This window comes from Mixophyes fleayi, chromosome 8 (assembly GCF_038048845.1).
Source record: "Mixophyes fleayi isolate aMixFle1 chromosome 8, aMixFle1.hap1, whole genome shotgun sequence".
NCBI classification, from domain to species: Eukaryota; Metazoa; Chordata; class Amphibia; order Anura; family Limnodynastidae; genus Mixophyes; species Mixophyes fleayi.
The window spans coordinates 28,424,493-28,447,273 of NC_134409.1; the positions used below are offsets into that span (position 1 = coordinate 28,424,493).

Here is a 22,781-nt window from a genome sequence, read left to right on the forward strand (position 1 = left end):
CCAATCTTCACTTTCTGTCAGAGCTCCGCATTGATTATCTTTCATTTCTAATGCTCTATACTCTCTGGTAGAAGCTATTTCTGTGACGTCTCCTCTTCCTTTTGGTTTATTATGGAACATAGTATGCATCCAGCCACCCGCATTCTTTCTCTGGTTTCCCCGCTGGGTTTACTTATAGTCCTCTATATTACACAGACAGCACCACAGTGGCAAGTCGGACTTCTCATTAAAGTTAACAGAGGATTTATGCCTCCGTAGTAATTAATGAAAGTATTTTATTCTAGAGCCCCCAAATATACTACAGACAACTGCATTGCTTTGCATTTAGACTGTAATATTAATTTGCTACATTTAATATTTTAATTTCAGCTCAGAGGTGGGTTACGTTATTCCCCAGACTGACAGTGGCATTAACTGGAATGTACTCTGTAGTGCAGCGTATCTAATGTTAGGATTTAATAGGGCCCTATGAGATTTTCCTAACTATACACTACTTGACTTCTGCCAGCATCCAGAAAGCTCCTGTTCCATTGGCTAATTAGTTCTGCTTTCCCACCAGGTCAAAGGTTCTTAGTCGTCCCATGTCTAACTAGTAGAGACCATTTCTAGTTCCTCAGATTTCTCTCTGTTGTTCTTCTGTATTTTATTATTGTTGGTGTTGGTGTTTTTCTTACAGTAGATTCTATTACCAGCATTTCATCATTTTGCTTTGTTTTTTTCCATTTTATCAGTCCATTTGTTCAAAGTGCTTTTAGTTTTAAAGTATTGTTATATAGTATGTTTTTATAAAGGTTTTCTGTTCAAGTAGTGCATTTCCTATAAAACAGTAAGTCGACTGTTGCAATCTTCTGATATTTTAAGTAAATCAAAGCACAGCTATGGCTTAAATACAGAGGAGTCAGCCATTTTGTGGGCTCCCCTATTCATGAGAATGCAACCTGTTAATTCACAGCGCTAAGGCAATGTGCACAAAGTAACTAATTCTTAAGGAAGATGGATGCTGGTATCCCACAAAATGGCTGTGTCTGACAGACACAAAGTTCTGAGGTGGATCCATTAGTTTTGACTGTGGACATCAATGCAATTGGCTTCTTAACTGTAAAAACAGGATAATAGGTGGTATAATTTTTGTAATAGGTTCCTACCTTGGTGCAGTTTTTTTTATGCCAAGCTTTATTGATGGATATGTTGTGAACAAATTTACTTTTAGTACCCTTGTTTTTTTAAACAGGAATATATATGAAGGTTTTTCAATTTAAAATGGTTCAACATAGTCTTTTTAAAATTATAATACAGCAAAAAAAGATTTGTACTATAGACGTTTATTAATCAAATCTTTTCCAATATTGTTTTCTTTGAATTTTTGCCATCAATTATAATGATAATATTCTTTCATTGTCATGCGGTCACTGCCTGTGTCTGTTCTTTAGGGTCTGGTCTCAAGTCGTCATCGTCTCAGTATGTGCCAGCTGGCTGTGCAGAACTCCGACTGGATTCGGTGAGATAGGGTTTGGGACCCACAGTGGTAATTAGGAGCTAATAATACTGCAGAAGACTGAAAATGGCAGTGTTCTATTATGTTCCTACTTTATTTATTTTGGGTCATTGGCTGTAGGTGTTCTAAATGTTTGTTTGTTTATATATCTAGGAAGTTGTACTAAGTAGCAGGTTATACAATTGTGTAATTCTAGAGGATAACAGGTTACCTGTATTGTAGGAATTCCAGAGTATGACAAATTATCTCCAGGTGAGCAGGAATTGTAGAGGATGACAGATTATATCTAGGTTTAGGAATTGTAGAGGATGACAGATTATCTCTAGATGCAGGAATTGTAGAGGATAACAGATTAACTCTAGGTGCAGGAATTGTAGAGGATGACAGATTATCTCTAGGTTCAGGAATTGTAGAGGATAACAGATTAACTCTAGATGCAGAATTGTAGAGAGTTAAGGTTAGCTGTAGAGTCACAGAGGGTGACAGGTAGGCTGTAGTTATCTAAGATGTGGAGGGTCACGTTTTTTGAGGTTTGATGGAAAGCCAGATAGCACAGCACAGGGAGCCACGCTATGGTGCAAAAAATAAATTGCATATGGTGGAAATATATATTTTTTTACTTGCTTGGTAAACTGAATTAAGACATTTATAGTGTGCACTGAAAAGCAGTAAATACTGTTCATAGCAGACACATGCCCACCCCTTCATAACAGCCTCATGCCTAAACCGTTGCATGCTCCTAACATACAGCCCTGTGTTTAGAGTAATAACCTCATGCCCACCACTGCCCCATGCCCACTGTTACAACCCAGCACCTGGGTGATCTTGTCCATCGCAATGTGTGGCCATAATTGCAGCTGTGTGCCCAGATTAACAGAAAAATTCCCACCAATATCCATTCCCACCATTACACCTCTGCCCAGTTTAACAACCTCATGCACCTCAGTCTCAATAAAATAAATATACAAATAATTAAGGTGAGGGTGGAATATTAATTAAATATACAAGGAGTATGTAGATTTCTAGTATCATCCATGAAGATGAGAGAGAAATGCATTTATTAGTGGGAGGAGGTTTATAAATAAGTGATAATGTGTATGAGGGAAAAACATGGTGGTTCTAAATTTTTTGGCAGGGGATATCCACTGACCAGTAATGTTAAGAAGGGGATAGAGGCCATAGAAATTGTCAATCAACTCAAAATGGGTAAAATGTTTGGGCATAAGCATAACTAGGTGGGTCTGAAGACAGTGGATATATTTAAGTGTTTCTGGTGATAAAAACAAAATCATGAGAGATGAAGGAATATTTTTATATAAGAATAAAATGTAGCAACAGAACGAGATTAGAAAATAAAAATATCACAATAATAACAAACGAATGAGGGACGAGGGGGGGGGGGTGACAAATAGTAAATTGAGGATGGCATGGAAGGAAAATACAAACAAATCTAATGTGGAAGCAACAGATTTACATTGAGGTAATTATCTGTAAATAAATCTCATTGTGTATGCACCAAGCTCACACCACACGTCTCATGTTCTGTTCAGCACATATCACTCATTATCTAAAAACAGCTGCTTACTAGAGCGGGTTCTGTTTAATGCTCAGTGTATCATTCTGTGTGTGGACAACTGTATTATACTGCATTTATCATGTCCTGCATGTATATCTGTATCTGTGCACAGTGGACTAGTCTGGATGTGCAATAATTCACAATAACTTCATAAGTTAATATTTATTGAGAATTCAAAATACATTATAATTATATGTGTCCAGGATACATGAACTGTACATGAGTACATCATGGACTGACATGTTTGTATCTAAAATGGGATTTTATTTTTTTCTGCTAATACAATTCTTTTGTTGTTTATTTTATACTGGCGGAAATACTCATAATTTTCCAGGTTTAAATCTTCAAGTTATTAAGTTATCAGTTGGATGTAACTGTCAACCTTTAAAAAATAATTAGCAGCTGAGCAGCTCTTCCAACACACCCATGAGGTGGCTGCCCGGTGTTGTTTTTGTTTTTATATTAAATGTCATCCAAATCCATCCAGTGGAAGGTCTAGAACAGTCTTCCGGGTCAAAGTTCTGCCCAGCGTACATTAACAGGAGGTCCAACCAGAACCTAAAACCCCCCTAGTATGTCTTCTGGGATCAAATGTTACCAGTTTGTGAAGTTTCCATCCAAATCCATCCAGTGGAAGGACAGGCTCCCCGGGTCAAAGTTCTGCCCAGTATACACAAACAGGACCCTAATCCTCCTAAAACCTGGGCAGGGTCCAGCCTCGTGTTGGTTTCATCCTAAACGGCGCAGGGGTATCTGAATGCATAACCAGACAGACAAACAAATCAATGACTTTTATATGTCAGATCTTGGTGCACTATTTTTCAATATTTAAACTGCTTTATATTATTATTTTACCTTTCACCGAAGTCAGACGGCGCTGTTGTAGAGGATGCCAGGTTATCTGTAGGTGTAGGCATTCTAGAGAAGATCAAGTTATATGTTGGTGTAGACTTTCTAGAGGATAGCAGGTTTTCTGTAGACAAAGAAATGATGATAGGTTATTTGTAGATATAGGAATTATAGGGCATTACTCTCTACCCATAGATTTAGTCATTACAGAGGATGTCATGTTATCTGTAGATGTAGGCATTATAAAAGATGATAGGTAATTTGTAGGTGTGGGGTAGAGGATTAAGTTTATATGTAGGTGTAGTCATTTTAGAGGATGACAGGTTGTCTGTAGACTGGAATTCTAGACAATGATAGGTTTAAACTTTATAGGTGTAGGAATTGTAGAGTATTAAGTTTATATGTAGGTTTATGAATTTTAGAAGATGACAGATTTTATGCAGATCTAGGAATTCCAGAGGATGAGAAGTTATCTGTTGGTGTAAAGATTTTGGGGGTTAACCGATTAGCTGTAGGTTCAGCAAATCAAGAGGATGACAGGTTATAGGTAGATGCAGCAAATCTATAGGATGACAGGTTAACTGTGTGTGTGGTGTCGGAATTTCAGAGGATGACAGCAATCTAAGTGTAGTAATTCTATATACTGACACATTATCTATAGCTTTAGGAATAAGAAAGGTTATTTGTAAGTGCAGACATTCTAGAAGATTGTTATCTGCAGCTATTCTATAGTCTGTCAGGTTATGTAGAAGTATTTTGTCTTCAGGATGACAGGTTATCTGTAGGTGAAGGTATTCTAGAAGGTAAATATTGCATGAAGGCATATAATTTGGGGGGGGGGGGGGTTTGTTAGGTTATTTCCAAATTTGCTATCTGTTTTGCATGTACCATTAATAGTAGTTTAATAAAAACAATAGATTGAACTTTTTTGTTGTTAGAATTTATTATAGTCAAAGCTTAACTGCAAGATTGAGCCTCAGTTTTGTTATCAATCGTTTGAATAGGTGGAAGCTGCAAACAAATAGAGAGTAGCAGCTCTAGAAATTGCAGTGAGGGAACAGAGAAGTTATAATGACCGGAATGTGGCGGATTGAAAATGTACAAACATTAATTCACTATTACACAGATAAAGAAATATTACTAGTCTGCTATCTGAATATCCTGGAAGCATACAGGGAATAGCTATTCATGAACAGGTACCATCATCATAATTATGTGTAAGTATAGTTACATAAGGGTATAATTATACTATAGATTGATTGAGATTTCTTATTTATACTGGAAATGTATGGGCTGAAGCTTCAAGATGGCGGTGACGGTGGAGGGAATGACTCCTTCTTACGAGAGGAATTGGGCAGAAGAGATCCTCTTATTGGTCATAGATTTTATGTTGTGGACAAAATATTTAAATTCAATTTGTGGGTTTTCACGGGTTAGTGGATGTCCACAGAATCTATTTCTCCCCACTTAATTATCTGATTCTGACACGTCCTTGAAAGTGCCATTAATCGGCTCTTACTTTAAGTGAAATGTCATTCACAGATACAGTGGTGCCGATGGAACAAAAACATTAAAAAGTACAAATGTGACATATTAATTTAAGACAGGAAAGGGAGTGAACAAGCATTCTTGGAATAAAAGAGTCCAGCTGAAATGAATTGAAGGCGTGTTCTAAAGGTTTTAAAAGTGATACTAAGCAATGTTATTACATGTGCGTTCCCATTGGCCTACACTTTTGCAAATTTTTCCACAGGGGCACTTACCAAAGCACAAGGCGGACTTGTAGCTTTTACACGCAATGTTTGGCAAACAATAGGTATTTGTGGTAATGGACATGATGTTAGAATCAATAGAAAGGGCAGAGAAAGGGCATAAAAAGGGCATTTATCTCACATGTGACCCATGTGAGTGTTGAGTGTATTCCCCCCTCCCTTCTTGGCTACTTGTTGTCCATCACTGGCCTAGGTAGCTTGAGCCAGGCTATGTCTATAAATGTATCACCAGGCTATGTCTATAAATGTACACAGCTCTCGTAATAACACAGCAGACCGGAGTATACAGCAATTCCATATTAAAGACCAATACAAACCAATTCATACATTAATTTCTAGTCTTGGTTCAGTAATAATAGGACAGCCCAGGGGCAAACGCAGGATTTGTAGAGGGTTTCCACACCATGCCACCAGTGGGCGTGGCTATAATTTTAAACAGTGCTTGGCTTCTCTCCAACTCTTCTTATCCCCATAATATACATAGGCAATGCTGCGTGCACTACTGTTAGGTGCACGCAGCTCTCCCTTTTCAAGCAGAGCTGTGTGAAACGGGGGCAGGGTCCAGCCACCTCAATTATACAGTGCCCCAGGCTTGGAGGGGGTTTCCAGGCACTAGAAACCCCCCCCCCCCCCTGGTTTGCTTATGCAGCCCTATATTTAAAAGCTAAAACCATTTTCAGGGTAGGTCTTCTCTAAAGTATTTATTATTTTCTTCCATGCCTAAGCGGCTGCAAGCTGAACTTTTCTTCTGTACGCAGGGTAGACCCGTGGGAGTGCTATCAGGATACCTGGCAGACAACATGTAGTGTTTTGGAGCATCACCGAGACCTCATGAAGGTGAGACAGATCATTTTCTGTATGTATAATGTATGTAGCCTGAGAGAAAATGCTATGGGGCACTTTAAGGTAAAATTTGGGAAACATTTAGCATTCTATTTTATATTGCAATTCATATCTAATTGTTATTCGTTAACAGTTCTTAGAACGACGGAAGCTATTTATAGATCTGAACAGAAAAGGTATATTTCATATTGTACTGTGCTGATAAATCATCTCTTTATTTCAGAGAGTAACTGGCTGCATCCTGTCCAATGTGAACACTCCCTCGATCACACCAGTGATTGGTCAGTCCCTGAACCAATCAACGCAGCCTGTCTACCAGAATAACAATCTCAGCAACAAGCCCACTGCAGGCAAGTGTATGCTAGAAGAATGTCTAGTGTACATGTAAAACACTGCATCCGCTAAGAATATGGAAAATTGACATGAAATTTAGGAAACAAGTTTATGTTATTACTAAGAGAATGTTGTGCCACTATTACGTTGAGGTCCTTCCCCTGGAGCTTCCACAATTGCCTGTGTATCCACTGCATGCAAGTCTAATGTTGTTTCCAACTTGCAGAATGAGCAGAGCTTTGCTGCAGAGAAGGTGGCACTTGTTGATTGGCTGTCCGAAGTCTCCAATCAGATTCTTTTAACAACATTTTTGACACCTTGCTAGTTCTCTAGGAGGTAGTGAGTGTTTGAGGTTTAGGTACATCAGTGTTCCTGGTTACATATATTTAAGTATTGGCAGGGGAGGGAGCCCTTCCATAATGCATTAAGGTAGGGGCTGTGAAAGCACTGGTAGAACATTTCTCTGAGTGGAATACATTAAAGTTTTTATTTACATTTATTGTCATTATATTTATTACTGTGGTTAAAAACATAAGAGGAAACATTGTTCTCCATTTCACTCTTAGCAAATAGCATTAATCAGCATTTATTAAAGGTTTTTGTGTATCATCCACAAAACTGAAAGATGCTTGCTGTACATTTCAACTGATTAAGTTAATAAAAACTTCTTATGTCTGTGAATTATCTACCAGTGCAGAAACATATAACTTTATGGGGTAAATGTATCAAGCTGAGAGTTTTCCGGCGGGTTTGAAAAACCAATCAGATTCTAGCTGTCATTTATTTAGCACATTCAACAAAATGACAGCTAAAATCTGATTGGTTGCTATAGGCAACATCTCCACTTTTTAAACCCGCCGGAAAACTCTCAGCTTGATACATTTACCCCTATATCTTTTCCCTTTGAGCACCGCCCACCCCTGGTACCTGTAGCCCAGTCCAGCAGCGAGATCTCGCTATGAGCTGTTAGTCCATCAATCCTTCCGTAGAACTCAACGGAAATGGCCAGATTTTGACATGTGTCAATCTCCTGCTTAGATGAATATTCCTCTAAGTGTACAATTATGCTTTGCCTAGTGAGGATTCTGGGAAAAGTTGGTGAAGGATTGAGTCGCATGTGCTGTGTCCGCCCTAACCTGCAGCGCGTTACATTTGTAGGTAAGTGTCATTACATGAGTTCTAATCGCAGAGAACATAGATCTGAACAATACTAAATAGGGATTATTATCAAAATATGCATTTTATATGCTATATACAATTATACATTATTATTTAAGTAGAACAAATGGTTATTTTCGTGTTAAACTTTGCATGTTGGTAGCATTTTTAGGTAAGTGTCATTACACACATCCTGAGATCATCAAACAAATATTCTAGTTTACAAATCTGCAGCTGTGTTTTCCGTTACATCACTAAACACTTAATTGTCTCATTTATGTTCAACACTGGATACATGTATATGTAATTGTTAATTTATTGCAGCAGAGGAATTAAATCTGATCAATATTGTATAGGAATTATTATCGAAATATACATTTTATATGCTGTATGCAATTAAACATAACGATCTAACAAGAACAAATGGTTATTGTTGTGTTATACTTTGCATGTTGGTAGTACCCCACTATAGCCTGTAGAGGGCACTTTGGCTGCAGTTGTACAAGAACATGTTTTGGCCACTTACTCACTGGCATTAAAAACCATGCTTTTACCAGGGTTTTCTTAAACACTAGTAAAAGCATATAAATGAATATGGGGATGGAACCTATTGGTTTCAATGACCACATACCCACTTACTCTTGTAATTCTGGTTTGGAAGTAGCAGCTCTGCCTTCATTGACACTTTCCCAGCCTGACTGTATGTGCTGGATATCACCAAATGCCAAATGCGATAGAGTTTGACATGCAGTTACTGACGTGTTATTAATGCCAGTGAGTATACAGCCTTAGTCTAGGTCTATAGTTAACTGAGGAGGAAGCGTATAACAAACCTATTTTAAAAAAGGAATTTAATTTTGCACGTATTGTACGTAATATCGAGGAGAGTTCTCCTTTGCAATTGTACTGTTGGAAGTCATTAGGCTCATTCGATTATGGTATGGATATATAATTAGTTGATAATTTATTTTGTGCTGATATTGTTTGCTATATGTTTTGTAAACGTCAGTTCAGTGTATTGCAGCCTTCTATTGGTTTAATTGTACTCTTTCTAGAATATTTCTGTTATGCAAAAATAAGAAATTATACATTTTTATAAAGGTCATTATGTAACTTATATTGGTGTATTTCAATATGATATAATATGTATTATTATATAATAATGATGAGGCCATGGGTTCGATTCTGAACAGGGCCCTATCTGTGCGGAGTTTGTATGTTCTCCCCATGCTTTCGTGGGTTTCCCCTGGTTACTCCAGTGTTCTCCCACCCTGTAAAAAACATATTAGTAGGTTATATAGCTTCTGACAAAATTAACCCTAGTGTGTGTTCATGTGGTAGGGAATATAGAATGTAAGTTCCATTGGGGCAAGGACTGATGTGAATGATTCAAATATTTTCTGTAAAAAAGCTGCATAATGTGTAGGCACTATATAAATAAAGGTTAATAAATAGTATAATAGGTAGCAGAGTCTCTAGTACCTGCGTGTGAGTCTGGCAATAACAGATAGAAAAGCAGACATTTCACATTAGTCCCTGTCCCATTGGAGCTTACAGTCTAAATCCTCTAACATACACACACAGATAGACAAAGAGAGAGAGAGGCTAAGGTCAATTTGATTGCAGCCAATGAATTAACCTACCAGTATGTTTTTCGAGTGTGGGAGGAAACCCACGCAAACACGGGGAGAACATACAAACTCCTCACAGATAAGGCCATGGTTGGGAATCGAACTCATGACCCCAGTGCTGTGAGGCAGATCTGCTAACCACTAAGCCACCGTGCTCTCTAACTGGTTGTGTGATTTTACTTGACAGATGAGAATGCCAACTTGGGCACAGTGATGAGATATGAAGAGATAGGTAAGTACCAGTATGAGGCAGTCTTGTGGGGATGGCAGTGTTGAGGTGACGCTCTCTATGATGCTGTTGAGATTTGTCTTCTCACTTGCTGTCCTTCCTACCCAGAGCTACGGATCTTGCTCCTGTGTGGTAGTGACCTGCTTGAGTCATTTTGTATCCCTGGCCTCTGGAATGAGTCAGATGTGAGTATTGTTCCTTTTGTTGTCAGAAACCCTTCCACTTTCATTCTTCTCCCTGGTATGACTGGCGTCTTGAGTTATGACGTGTGGGTGACTTTACATGGTTTAGGTTCATTCGTTCCTCACAATACTCTACGTATGTATTTTCTTGCAGATGGAAGTGATCGTAGGTGATTTTGGCATCGTGGTTGTGCCACGTGATGGGACAGACACTGAGCAAATCATGAATCACTCATCACTGCTGCGGAAATACAAGGTGTGTTTTATTCTTATCAGGTAACTGAGGAAGGAGTTTTACTCATTGATAACCAGACGGTGCCTTTGGGCAACAACAAAACCATTATTATTTCCTTTATGGCAATAAGCTTACTAATATTTACCTTATGTGTCAGCGGACGTTAGACTGATGTCTGTATCGGCCTCTTCAGCTACTAATTACTTTTATCCGTACAACTAAGTTAATTTAAAAAATATATCTGTGGTCTTTTGTCTTGTAGACCAACATCCTTGTGGTAAAAGACGACAGCAACCATCCCATGTCCAATGTGAGCTCCACCAAGAGCAGGTAATAGATAGCCTCGTATTTAGGTCACTAAGGGTAAGGGCTGCCCCATACATGCAGTGATTTGGAGAGCTAGGGGTAAATGTATGAAGACGAGAGTCTCCAGTGGGTTTGAAAAGTAGAGATGTTGCCAATAGCAACCAATCAGTTTCTAGCTATCATTTATTAAGTACATTCTACAGAATGATAGCTAGAATCTGATTGGTTGACATAGGAACCTTGCAGCTTGATACATTTACCCCCAAATGTTTTATATTAGATGTCGGTTGGTGCCCTTGGAAACTCCAGGTTGCTAATGAACATGATCTGCCAGTGTGTCATCATTTCCCAGAATCACTAGTTGGGCACCATACAATCTGCTTTATTGGCCTAAGTATCTATGCAATTTGATCACCCACGTTGGTGGCAAAATTGGACAAAGATATGATTGGTCTCCTGATCTGCTCATGTATGGGCAACTTTACTGTCCATTGTGAATTTTAGCTATAGAGTATAGTATGCAGAGCCGGATTAACAATAGGGCTAAAGGGGCTACAGCCCAGGGGCCTCGGGCAGCTGGGGGGCCCGCCGACATTTATCGGGTCTCTGACTGTCACTTGTTCAAGGAAAATGGTAAGCTGCTAACAGCAAATGTTATGCTGTTAACTGGCTGCTGTCACTGTAGGACTTACCGCGTAATTGCTACAGGGAGTAGAACAACGGAAGGAGGTAAGTTCACTGAAGGGACCTCATGGGGGGGTTGGGGGGGCGCCCTCACAGTATCCTTAGCCCGGGGGCCTCCCTTCCCTTAATCCAGCCCTGATAGTATGCACATACTTTGATATGTTTTAACGGCAAATAGTCATTGTACTTGCTCTTGTAAAACCCTGGATACAGCCCATCTGATGGGTATTTTGGTTTTCTGCAGGTTGGCCTTGCAGCACGGAGATGGACATGTGGTGGATTACCTGGTGCAACCTGTCATTGACTATGTTTTAAAAAGCCAGCTTTATATCAATACATCAGGGTGATCCTGCATGTTCCCATGCTGGGTGAGCCTTTGTGCTTACCTCCATCCTGATACAATGTGTTAGTTACTCACTATTCACCACAGTCTCCTCACAGATCATTGTACCCCCTTTTACCCCACTCATTACTGCCCTTCTCACCTCTCTGCCTTACTCATTCACGTAAGATCTTCAGACTCCAAAGCCCAAGGTGAGGAAGCACTCACCCTACTAAGAAGTGCTTGGGGCAGTGTTTTTCTGGTGTCTTTAAATATTAGAACCATTCTACATGTATAATAGGTGGGAGGGAAGGGGTATATTTAGCCCATTCAGTGCACTGAACATCAAGCCACGCTAAATGGGTGTATATTTATTCCCCATTTAGTCAGTTTTTGAGGGTGGGCGTTTATGTATGTTCATTTATTACTTTCTCAGAATGGTTTCCTCTATCTCGTTTACTGGTAGTCATTGGATAACTGTATATAATGCCTGTCCTCTTTCTATTAGTACTAGAGGACTATGGGTAACAGGAGCTAGGGAGTGTTACTAAATCCCCTCCATGAGCATTCTGCACGCAGTTAGCATGTTCTTTCTGTGCTTATATGTCCATGGTGTTATCATAACCTTTATTAACCCCTGTCTGGAAGGAAACTGGGACTAGCTAGAAAAAGTGCAGAGAACAAGTGAAGACCCTTGAAGAATGCAAAACATAAAACAAAAAAACACAATGCCGATATACTTCTGACACAAGAACATTTTTTGACTAATATGTACAGCCTATGTTGGGAGTTCAAGCATACCTGTATACTTGGTATTTAATCCGGGCATGTTAAAATGGGTCTTGGGGCCACATTCGGCTCTCCCTTTCCTATGGCCTTTATGGCCCTAAGTTCCAGCTTTAGTTAACTATAGTTCTCAGCCCTTCTGACTTTTATATATCATTTGTAATTAGTAATTGATTTAGCCACTTTCACACTCTTGTGTATTTATCTTGCGGATGTTCTAAATTTAAAACCAACCAAAGATAATTAGGAGGTTGTAAGGGGGTATTCACCCTTAAAATAATTAGCATGTCTTCGAGTAGAGTGGTTGGCTCTCCTTAGAGATAATGACACTGCATGTGTCCCAGCCCCGCAAAATCTGGACCCCAATTATTTCAGATTGAGATGCCTGAATTAATTCACTTAGATTAACCTGATCATAAGCAACATCAGATTTTCTGTTGGCTTATATACAGATAAATATGTTGGGGTTAAATGATTCTTTAACATCAAGAGAAATGTGCTAGAACATGTAAAGCGAAATAAAATAGAGACACAATGTACAAAGGGCTATTGCTGAGCATGTGTCCGAGAGGCTGCAGGCATCCATTTGGATGTTCTTTCTATAGTTACGGTTTGAAAAGGAATAAACGGTGGTTTTAGAAATCAAAATGCTTTGAACAAGTAGAACTGTACCTTAAATCCATGTGCTAATAGTGTGTAATATAGCCTATTACTTCTACACCAACTAACACCGAGGGGTAAATGTATCAAGCTGAGATTTTTCCGGTGGGTTTGAAAAGTGGAGATGTTGCCTATAGCAACCAATCAGATTCTTGCTGTCATTTTGTGGAATGTACTAAATAAATGATAGCTTGAATCTGATTGGTTTCTCAAACCCACCAGAAAAGTCTCAGCTTGATACATTTACCCCCAAGTTGGTTTTTTACTTGCCCCTTCGCATTCATGTTACACGACAGGGCAATCAATTTGGGGACCACCCGGATGGATATGTCCTTCCGGGTTTTTTTTTGTAGTCCTCAACTAACATGAAACCCTCCATAGTATCCACTGTGGGATATATAGTTTTAGTAGCCAGCCAGCAAGCATGAATTTATAATGATAACATAGATGGAGCCCACACCATGAAAAAACATACAGCATTATCTAATGTACAGATCAGCCCCCTCCTCTGCCCATTGTCCCATGTTAGTTTGGCTTTCTTTACAGCATGTGATGGCTCAGTGTCCTACGACAAAGAAAGAGTTAATCAGAGAGCGCACTGTTGCAGAGCGTTGCAAGAAGATAAGGTTCAAATGATGGGAATGATAAGGTCAGATTGTGTATGCTTACATCACCTGCAAGTACAGGCTCCAAACATGGCCTGAAAGAACCCGTTTCTGTGACCCATTTACAAAATGCACTTTCAGATATATTTACTGGAACAAAAACAAAGTGCCAGTTGATTTTCAGGCAGTCAGGTATCACGTTAAGAGCGAAGGACCAGATGGGGTTAATAGACACATTTATGTCAATCATGTAACAATAATAATAATAACAACAATGGAGATGTGTGTGAGGGTGGTAATCTCTGGTTTGGAGGGGGTTGACTGCAAATCTTTAACTAGTGTATGGTTTTGTTCATATTACTGTTGCTGTTTTACCAATAAAGATTCTGCTTTGCTATAAATGAAAGTGTTGCTGTATGATGTCACAAAACAATGGAGCCGAAACGTCTGGTTATAGTTTATTAATAAATAAATAGAAAGGGTACAAAGAGAGAAGAATTTGCATGATCTCTATAAGAGAGACAAATTTCATGATTGTAGGTAGTTGTATGCACCTTTTAACTGTGTCATTCCTGTCTCAAGCATGTCCAAAACAGAATACAGGTGGTTGTATAGTGCAGTCATTGGACATAGTCACAGTATGGCGAGTGTGAGTGACTTAGTGCCTCTCAGCGTTCCTCTGCTATGTTCTTTTATGGTCTTTCAATGGCAGTGGTACTGTAGCACCCTGGTGGCAGGGTATTGCGTATATCCCGCAGGTTTTGGATGTCAATCAGTGTTTGTTGGATCCCTTCGTCCAAGCTGAGAATTCTCTGTCTTTGAAGTTTAGCTGCCAGCTCCATCTCCTCCACAGCCGGCCTGAGGCGCCCGGTGACCTGAGAACGAGCTGATTGCATACTTAGCTCTAGAGCTCTCAACTCTTCATCCTTTCCTCCCATGGGCTGGTCTGCAGGAAACAGAGTCACAGAGAAAAGGTTTAAGTCAGTAGATTTTTCATGCACTTTACTAGTGAAGCAATTTCTCAAAGAAATATGTTCATAATGGGTTGGCACTCTTTATAATGCATCTGTTAGGTGACTTGCTGCGTCCTAGAATCCAAGTCTTTGCTAACTGGGAGCAGCAGTGATGATCAATGTTAATGTGGGTGGTACTACGGTCTGTGTACTAAGAAAATGTTTTTTTTAAATTGAGGTGTAAAAAGTTGTTCCATCCATTAATGTGAATTTAGTGACAGTGTGATGTGGATAACGAAATATTAAATGAGATCTTACAGCTGCCAAGGAAAGTTTACACAGTACCGATCATCTTTGATTGCCAGCATCAAAATGCTGTTTTCAGGGTTAGTGTAAAACCAGTTTCCTTTACTGCATGCTTAGACAAAGTGTTTTGTAGAACTACAAGTACAAGCATAGTACCCAGAGGGTAGTTATAAAGTGTCTTGCTTTCTATTTACTATAAAGATGGATTATACCTATCTATATATGTGCCTACTAACTGTCCCTCTTTTGTAAACCACCCTCCCGTTCTTTGAATAGTATCCCTATTTTTGAGTCTAATAAATAGATCTGTACTGAGATAATCCTGAAATGCCTCCCCAAAAGTGTCTGTCTGGGTCTGTGTGGTGTTTGCGGCTGTGTATATTAAGGGTGGTTTGTACCCGTAAAAGTGCCGGACACGAGTGTCCATGAACGCAGTGAAAAGTTCATCTTTCTAAAATGAATTTTAAGTGTCCCTTTTTGGTTAGTTAAAATAAGGAAGGTTTTTTATATATCATTGTTGCCCTTTACCAGGAACAGAACTACCCACATCCCTGTCCAGGGGAGGGCTGGCAAATTTTAGCCTGGGGAGAACAAGACTTGAATCAGCAGCTTATTAGGAATATTTTAAAGGGAAAAAAATATATAGGTGGCCCAGTGACCCAGCCCAAGGTAGCCCACTATGGGACTGGCCCAGGAAAGAGATGCTCCCCTGACCACCAGCCCAGCCTGCCACCGTCCCTGTCAGTGTGTGTGTGTCTCTGTTTTTATTTCTCTTTGTTTGTCACAAATCCATGGTCCAGGCAATAGTTTTCTAGTGTCCGGAGCAGCAGACAGTTTCTCACCTCCTTTGGCTTACTGAAGCTCCCTCTAGTGATTAGACCATGATTGAAGATGTAGTAAACAAAAGGAAGCCTGTGATTGGTTAACAGTGTAGGCTGCTTCCCCTTGCTTACTATAGCAGTAGCCGCAGGCGGATCATTACTGGAAGCTTTAATAAGCCGGATATTAGAACTCGTCTCTTTCATGTATGTGGGGGCCCTTACAAAGATTTGCTATGGGGTTCGCAAATGTGTCTTTACGCCTCCAATCTAAATGAACCAATGTGTTTCACATGAAGCGCATCAGCAATGACGTATGTATAAGAACAATGACTCTGCTCTTAACACATATACTATGTAGAGAACATAGAATAAAGCATGTTCTGATGTAACCTCACAGTGAGGAACTGAAAGATCACAGCTGCTGCTGCTGCACAATCTCTAGTGTAATAACCCCTGCTGGAAACTGCTGACCCAGAGATGTCTCCAGTGTATTAGATGTCAAACGGATGTAGGAATTAACATCCAAGGGGAGGGGCTTATCACAGACATTGGATTAAGTTTAATCCTTGCCTCTAATTGGCTAATATAATGCACTGCCAAAGCCTACCCCGGTTGGGCTGGGGACAGTGATGTGGTGCATGTGCCCTGTAGGCCGGTCCCATAGTGGGCTACCTTGGGCTGGGTCACGGGGCTACCTGCATTTTTATTCATTTAATGTTCCTAATAGTCTCTCAAAGAGGGGTAGGATTATGTTCAGTTACTGTAATATTTTATGTACTTTGCTTATTTTTGTATTGGGTATGAAAATCTTTACAAGAAAAAAAGTCACTTTTTGCTGTTTAAAACGATGGTACCATTGGGTGCTTCATTAAAGGTTATCACAGTTCAAACATATGTAGTGTTATCAGATAAACCAGGTAAACTGGGGCACAGACAAGGTAAATGCAGACCCTTTAACAAAATACAAAATGCACGCTAATTTCCTGCTTAATTGGCTACGATTGTTACCTGTGCCAAAATAATTGTTGTGAAACTAATTTTTTTTAATGCCAATTGATTAATTCAGGCCAGGTAACTGCAATAGTAAATGAATCAGAAAATTTGGGAGCAGAGCATTTTGCACCGGATGGAAGGGGTCATGTTCTAGGGTGTGTAAATGATGCAGGATATGAAGGTGTGTAGGTCACATGTCAACTGATGTTTCTAGCTGTCATTGTTGATGTCTTTTATACTGTAATAAATGTAGCAATTCCCAGGTATAAAGTGTTCGGTACCTAGGATTTCCAATACATGGACATATGCACACATACAAAATACACCTGGGGGTAAATGTATCAAGCTGAGAGTTTTCCAGCGGGTTTGAAAAGTGGAGATGTTGCCTATAGCAACCAATCAGATTCTAGCTGTCATTTTGCAGAATGTACTAAATAGATGATAGCTAGAATCTGATTGGTTTTTCAAACCCGCCAGAAAACTCTCAGCTTGATACATTTACCCCCTGCTGCAGGGCAATTCTGCAAATGGCTATTAGTGTTTTTATGAAGGAATCATGGAGCACGCATGTGAAGGATCTGCAGTGCAGACATGCAACATGTATATTTCATATAAATTTACATGTTTTCATGGAACATTGATTGATATCCAGCCATATGCTTGGAACGACCAAGTGTTACAGTAAATAAAAGGTCTATAGATATTGATATATTAACCTATGTATTGGGATAATTGCAAAGTTCATTTCAACTTCCATAGAAAGTATAATAAAACAAAAAATTGACTTTCATGAACCTTTCTCTCTATATTACACACAATGCTACTGTATGTTACCATAACAAATCTCCTCTTTCTACTAATATCATTAACCTAGACAAGATATTAATGGAATACTTAGGTGAATAATTCAGTCAGTGCATTATGCAGGTAACCACGACGAATTAAATATTGCAGTCACTTACCCAATAAGCTGAGCACGCGATCAAGTGCACGCAGTGTCGTAGTCACAGCATCAAGGGCGCCGCTAGCACTGACCTCAGCCTCCAGAGCACTCTCAGCAATCTGAAGGCAGAAGGCAGGTTATTAGCAAAGGAAGAAGAGTCGATTCTGTTGTATCTGGGGTGCAGGTGTGCACGGAGGTTTTAAGATGCCCTTTACCATCCGTCTTACAAAAGAAACCGGTTTGAAGAAGGACACAAGCCTCTTACCTCTAGTGCAGCTTCACTGTCTGTTTCTGCTGCCTGAATCCGATCATCCAGCTCCCCAGCGGTTCCTGTAGCCATCTTGCGCAACGCAGCAAACTCTCGTTCCAACGTCAAGGCCAGTTCAGCTGAACTGTTCACATCTTGGCTCATCTGCAGCATGTCCTGAGGAGCACAGCAAACAAGGTGTTAACCAAGACATTTTCTACTAGGACACAGTGATTATATAAAGTTATATTATTATATAAGGTTCAAAGAGGAACCTTGGCTGGGGAACATTTATTAAACCCAATGCACTGAAAAAAAAGTGCTGTAATCCATAGACTCAATAAGATTCTAAGGTGTAGCTTTATCAAACCTTGTATAAAAAGGAAAAGTGGAGATGTTGCCCATAGCAACCAATCAGATTCTAGCTATCATTTATCTACTACATTCTAGAAAATGATTGCTGGAATGTGATTGGTTGCTATGGGAAACACCTTCACTTTTCATTTTTACAATGTTTGATTGAAAATACCCCTAAGTATCACTTTTGTAATATAGAAAATGAAATAAAAAAAATGTAAAAATAAAAAGTTTATTTATAAGCAGAGATTTTGGCACTGAAAATTGCATAAGCCCCCTCTAATGATAGAGTAAGTTTTCTTTCTCAAGTTTTCTGGACAAAACCATGTTGCAATGCAAGGGGTGCAAATGAGTTTATAATTTTTCACATAAAGAAATTACTGGCTGTTTTTTCATGTAGCACACGAATACTCGATAGCTTATTTGTACACTGAAATTTAAAGTTGATCTAGGACATGTCCTACCTCAACTTTAAATCCGCCATCACATTTTAAATTTATCTCCCCCTCCAATGCAACATGGTTTTGCCTTACTTGCTTACTTTTTATTAAACTTTCTTTAAAACCATGTTACCATGCAAGGGGTGCAAATTAGTATTCCGTTTTGCACATAAGTTAAATACTGACTGTTTTTTCATGTAGCACACAAATATCAACTTTAAATTTCAGTGTACAAATAAGCTATCAAGTATTTGTGTGCTACATGAAACAACAGTCAGTATTTAACTTATGTGCAAAACTGAATACTAATTTGCACCCCTTGCATTGTAACATGGTTTTGTCCAGCAGACTGAAATAAGAAGTTTCTTAAGTTAAGATTCTTAATGAATCAGGCCCGTAGATACTAGGAGTGCCAGCTAGCTCTTGTGACCGAACAGCAACAATTCCTGTATATAAGATATAGGGAGCCATTAAGCGAGATAATATTTCTCCTTTAGAGCTCAGTTAGTATTGAAGCTGGAAGTCCTTCAGGTCCAATAGCGAGACATGGGTAATAGTTAAATCTGCAGCAGTAATTAGGAGCCAGTAAAGAATAATATCATTATAGTGCACTTAGGAGCTCTATGACCCAATAGGTCTTCTTGGTAAATAGATAAAGTACCTGTTGTATAGCAGTTGTTATACTCTGAGCTTCTCTGGCATTTCCGGCAGCCGTGCTGGCATCCTTCTCTGCCCCCTGCAGTGCTGCCTCTGCCCTCCCTGTGGTATCTGTGGCTGCTAGAATCTGTCGCTGGATCTCCGGGAGACGTCTCATTGCATCTTCAGCTTCTCTGCGCTGATCCCCCGTCTTCTCTCCAAACCCTAAGCAGGTATCAGAACACATTAATCTCAATAAACTAAGAGGTTACGAGGATGTGTTAGAGATGGTCTAACAGACAGGCACAGAGGATAATAGTACGTATTAGTCATGTCCGATATGACACAAGCCCCACTTATGTAAAGCCAATACCTGGATCACAGGCTCACTGACCAATGCCCATCATTAATAACTAACGCATAGAAACCTTACCTAAGCAGTTCTCAACCATTGCCGTGTTCTGACACAACCATAATTCTTTGTTGGTTATTTTTGTTACACACATTTGTTAAAATATTGTGATAACTAAAGCTGGAATCATGAAAAACTGAGAAAATTCCGGCATTTAGTTTCACACAAAACACATTCTCTACTGCATATCTTAACTGTTATAATAAGACTTTTCATCTATCACACACTGGTCCTTGGAGTGTAACACAATAATGTGTCCCAGCTGAAGTTTTACGGATTCCCCCATCCATTGGAGTAAGGGACAACCGTCAGGTGTCTTGTCACAGCAAACACAGAGTATAAATCTGGATTGATTTTATTTTGGAAATTAAAAGGAACCACTTTCATACAAAGTATCTTGCAGTAAGATATCTAAAGTAAATCAAACTTAAAAATTACATTTTTACAGACAGGTGACAGAATACTGACCCTTCAGACTGCTGAGAATCCCCTCAATCTCATAGTAAGTAGTGTTCCCTGCGAGCATGGCTTGGTCTGCTTTATTCTTCGCAGCATTTGCCCGTGACAGCAGCTGATCCGCCAACTGCAAGCAACCAAGAAGCCATATTAGTGACACAATGTACATTGTTACCCATTTACATGCAGACGCTGTGTGCCCAGTTCTGTACTACACTAGTCTACACTTAGCAGCATAACCAGACTGTGATAGCAGCAGTCTGACGTGATCTCCACCAATAGGAGGACAAGTCTGCTCCTTCTATCTCCACCAATAGGAGGACAAGTCTGCTCCTTCTATCTACACCAATTAGAGGACAAGTCTGCTCCTTCTATCTCCACCAATGAGAGGACAAGTCTGCTCCTTCTATCTCCACCAATAGGAGGACAAGTCTGCTCCTTCTATCTCCACCAATAGGAGGACAAGTCTGCTCCTTCTATCTCCACCAATGAGAGGACAAGTCTGCTCCTTCTATCTCCACCCATTAGAGGACAAGTCTGCGCCTTCTATTCTCACCAGTGTAGAGACAAGTCTGCTCCTTCTATCTCCACCCATTAGAGGACAAGTCTGCTCCTTCTATCTCCACCCATTAGAGGACAAGTCTGCTCCTTCTATCTCCATCAATTAGAGGACATGTCTGTTCCTCAATTAAAGTTCTTTCTGTTGATCCTCCTTTGTCTGTTGCTTTAAGTATCATCATCATCATCATCTATTTATATAGTGCCACCAATTTCGCAGTGCTGTACAGAGAATATTTATGTCTTCAGAATGTACAATATATCTATTTATTTTAAACATTATATTTAACTTTTTTTCCCGTTATCTGACTCTCATGACAAACTGTTAAGGCTGAAATAAAATTGTGGTATATCAATATATCAGTCTCTGCCCCATTGGAGCTTACATCCTAAGATCACACACACACACTCACACTTTGTCTGTGGGAGGAAACCGGAGCACCCGGCGGAAACCCACGTAAACACAAGGAGAACATACAAACTCCACACAGATAAGGCTTCATAATATATCTCCATTGGCATTTAACTAATGTTGGTTTCATAATCCTAAATCCAACGCTCCTTTCCATAACTAAAGAACACTACTTTTTAGGTCACATATGTATCTAGTACAATCATATTCTGGCCAGAGGTACGAATGATGTATTAGCAATCAGTGGTTGAATTATACACTTCATCTTACCACATGGTACTCCTGCCCCTCTTGAAGCTTCTGTTCTGCCTCTTGTTCCCAGGCAGTAAATTTGCTCTGTAAATTTTTGCTCTGAGATAGTGCTGCATCCACTAAATTTCCCAAGGACGTGGACTCTCCTCTCAGACGCTCCATTTCCACCTAATAATTAAGAAGATATATCACTCAGAGCCCTGTTTTTTTTACAGACAGATGGTTTTCGGTCCTTATTAACAAAAACTTTCAGCATCTGACAAGTAAATATCTGTCATTTTACTCATGTTTTGTGGGTACTGCTTTATTTTTCATTTTCATAAGTACATGACTGGAAATATCACTATTTCCTATAACAAAAAAAGTAATTGGTGATTACTGAATGAGTAGTGTTCCACAATCCAGGGAGGTCCTGAAACGCGTAGCAGGAGCAATGGAATGCCGTTAACCTGATCCATTTCTTGATCTCTACTGATGTAATATTGCTAGATCCTTACAATCATTTGACATATGTAAGCACAGCTTTGTTCTCTATCATTCTAAAAAGTTCACTTGGTCTATGTGACGATACTTTCTTTTATCTATCCTTTTGTAAAAGTTTTCTGCGTAATGAAGCAAAACTTTGGATTTTGGAGAATATAAAAGAAGACTGTTAAGGTTCCCTGTGAGACAGAGACCAATACATATTATGCTGCCTATTTTCTTTAAGAACACAGAAAATAACCAATAAAACCATCTTAACATTTTATAACATTTAACCGTCATAAAGACAGATCTTACAAGAATGGACACTTCCTCCTCTAAAAGCTACATTTTTTTCCGTTCCAATGTACACAATGATACCATTGTGTGTCTGATAGTTTATCAGTAGTCATGGATACATTAGATCAGGTGACCGACTGTTGCGGCAGTAAATGGAGAGACTGTGTATTGTGTTTTCCCTATCTTACACATCCATTGACTTTGTCTTTCTGCCTTTTACAAAGTATTAAAAGTATCTGGAAGTCAGATAAATCTAGCGTTATTTTGTCCCTCAGATTTCCAGGAACTGTCACAAACAAGGTTTTCTGGACCTATTATGGTACTAAAAGGATTTTCCAGTAGCCGTTAACCCTCTTCACTGTCAGTGGAATACTAGAATGCAATGTGCAGAGTTCTGGCAGAGTCCATTACCTGTAATCCCTTAGGGTCCATGATAGAGGCCTGTGTCACCAACCGCGCTGTCTGCCCGCTGGTTTGATGGGATCTCTCCGCAGCTGCCGCGACTTGAATGGCCTCCCCCTCCAATGTACTGGCCTGGGAGCGGACTTCATACAGCCTGTGAAGACA

General features: G+C 39.5%; 2 protein-coding genes across 2 annotated transcripts in view; one reads left to right on the forward strand and one right to left on the reverse strand.

The window, feature by feature from the left end:
- Nucleotides 1–14,072, forward strand: part of NMNAT2 (nicotinamide nucleotide adenylyltransferase 2) — a 28,169-nt gene extending 14,097 nt beyond the window's left edge. The window contains exons 3-11 of the mRNA XM_075182250.1: nt 1,431–1,498; nt 6,451–6,529; nt 6,759–6,889; nt 7,950–8,026; nt 9,845–9,889; nt 9,995–10,071; nt 10,223–10,324; nt 10,566–10,633; nt 11,538–14,072. Of these exons, the coding sequence (XP_075038351.1) occupies nt 1,431–1,498; nt 6,451–6,529; nt 6,759–6,889; nt 7,950–8,026; nt 9,845–9,889; nt 9,995–10,071; nt 10,223–10,324; nt 10,566–10,633; nt 11,538–11,640 (750 nt within the window). The 3' untranslated portion in view covers nt 11,641–14,072. The remainder of the gene's footprint in view (nt 1–1,430; nt 1,499–6,450; nt 6,530–6,758; nt 6,890–7,949; nt 8,027–9,844; nt 9,890–9,994; nt 10,072–10,222; nt 10,325–10,565; nt 10,634–11,537) is intronic.
- Nucleotides 14,073–14,111: 39 nt separating this feature from the next.
- Nucleotides 14,112–22,781, reverse strand: part of LAMC2 (laminin subunit gamma 2) — a 29,903-nt gene continuing 21,233 nt past the window's right edge. Inside the window, exons 17-23 of the mRNA XM_075182249.1 lie at nt 22,626–22,770; nt 21,471–21,620; nt 20,243–20,357; nt 19,388–19,587; nt 17,948–18,106; nt 17,702–17,801; nt 14,112–14,612 (exon numbers count right to left, since the gene is read on the reverse strand). Of these exons, the coding sequence (XP_075038350.1) occupies nt 14,359–14,612; nt 17,702–17,801; nt 17,948–18,106; nt 19,388–19,587; nt 20,243–20,357; nt 21,471–21,620; nt 22,626–22,770 (1,123 nt within the window). The 3' untranslated portion in view covers nt 14,112–14,358. The remainder of the gene's footprint in view (nt 14,613–17,701; nt 17,802–17,947; nt 18,107–19,387; nt 19,588–20,242; nt 20,358–21,470; nt 21,621–22,625; nt 22,771–22,781) is intronic.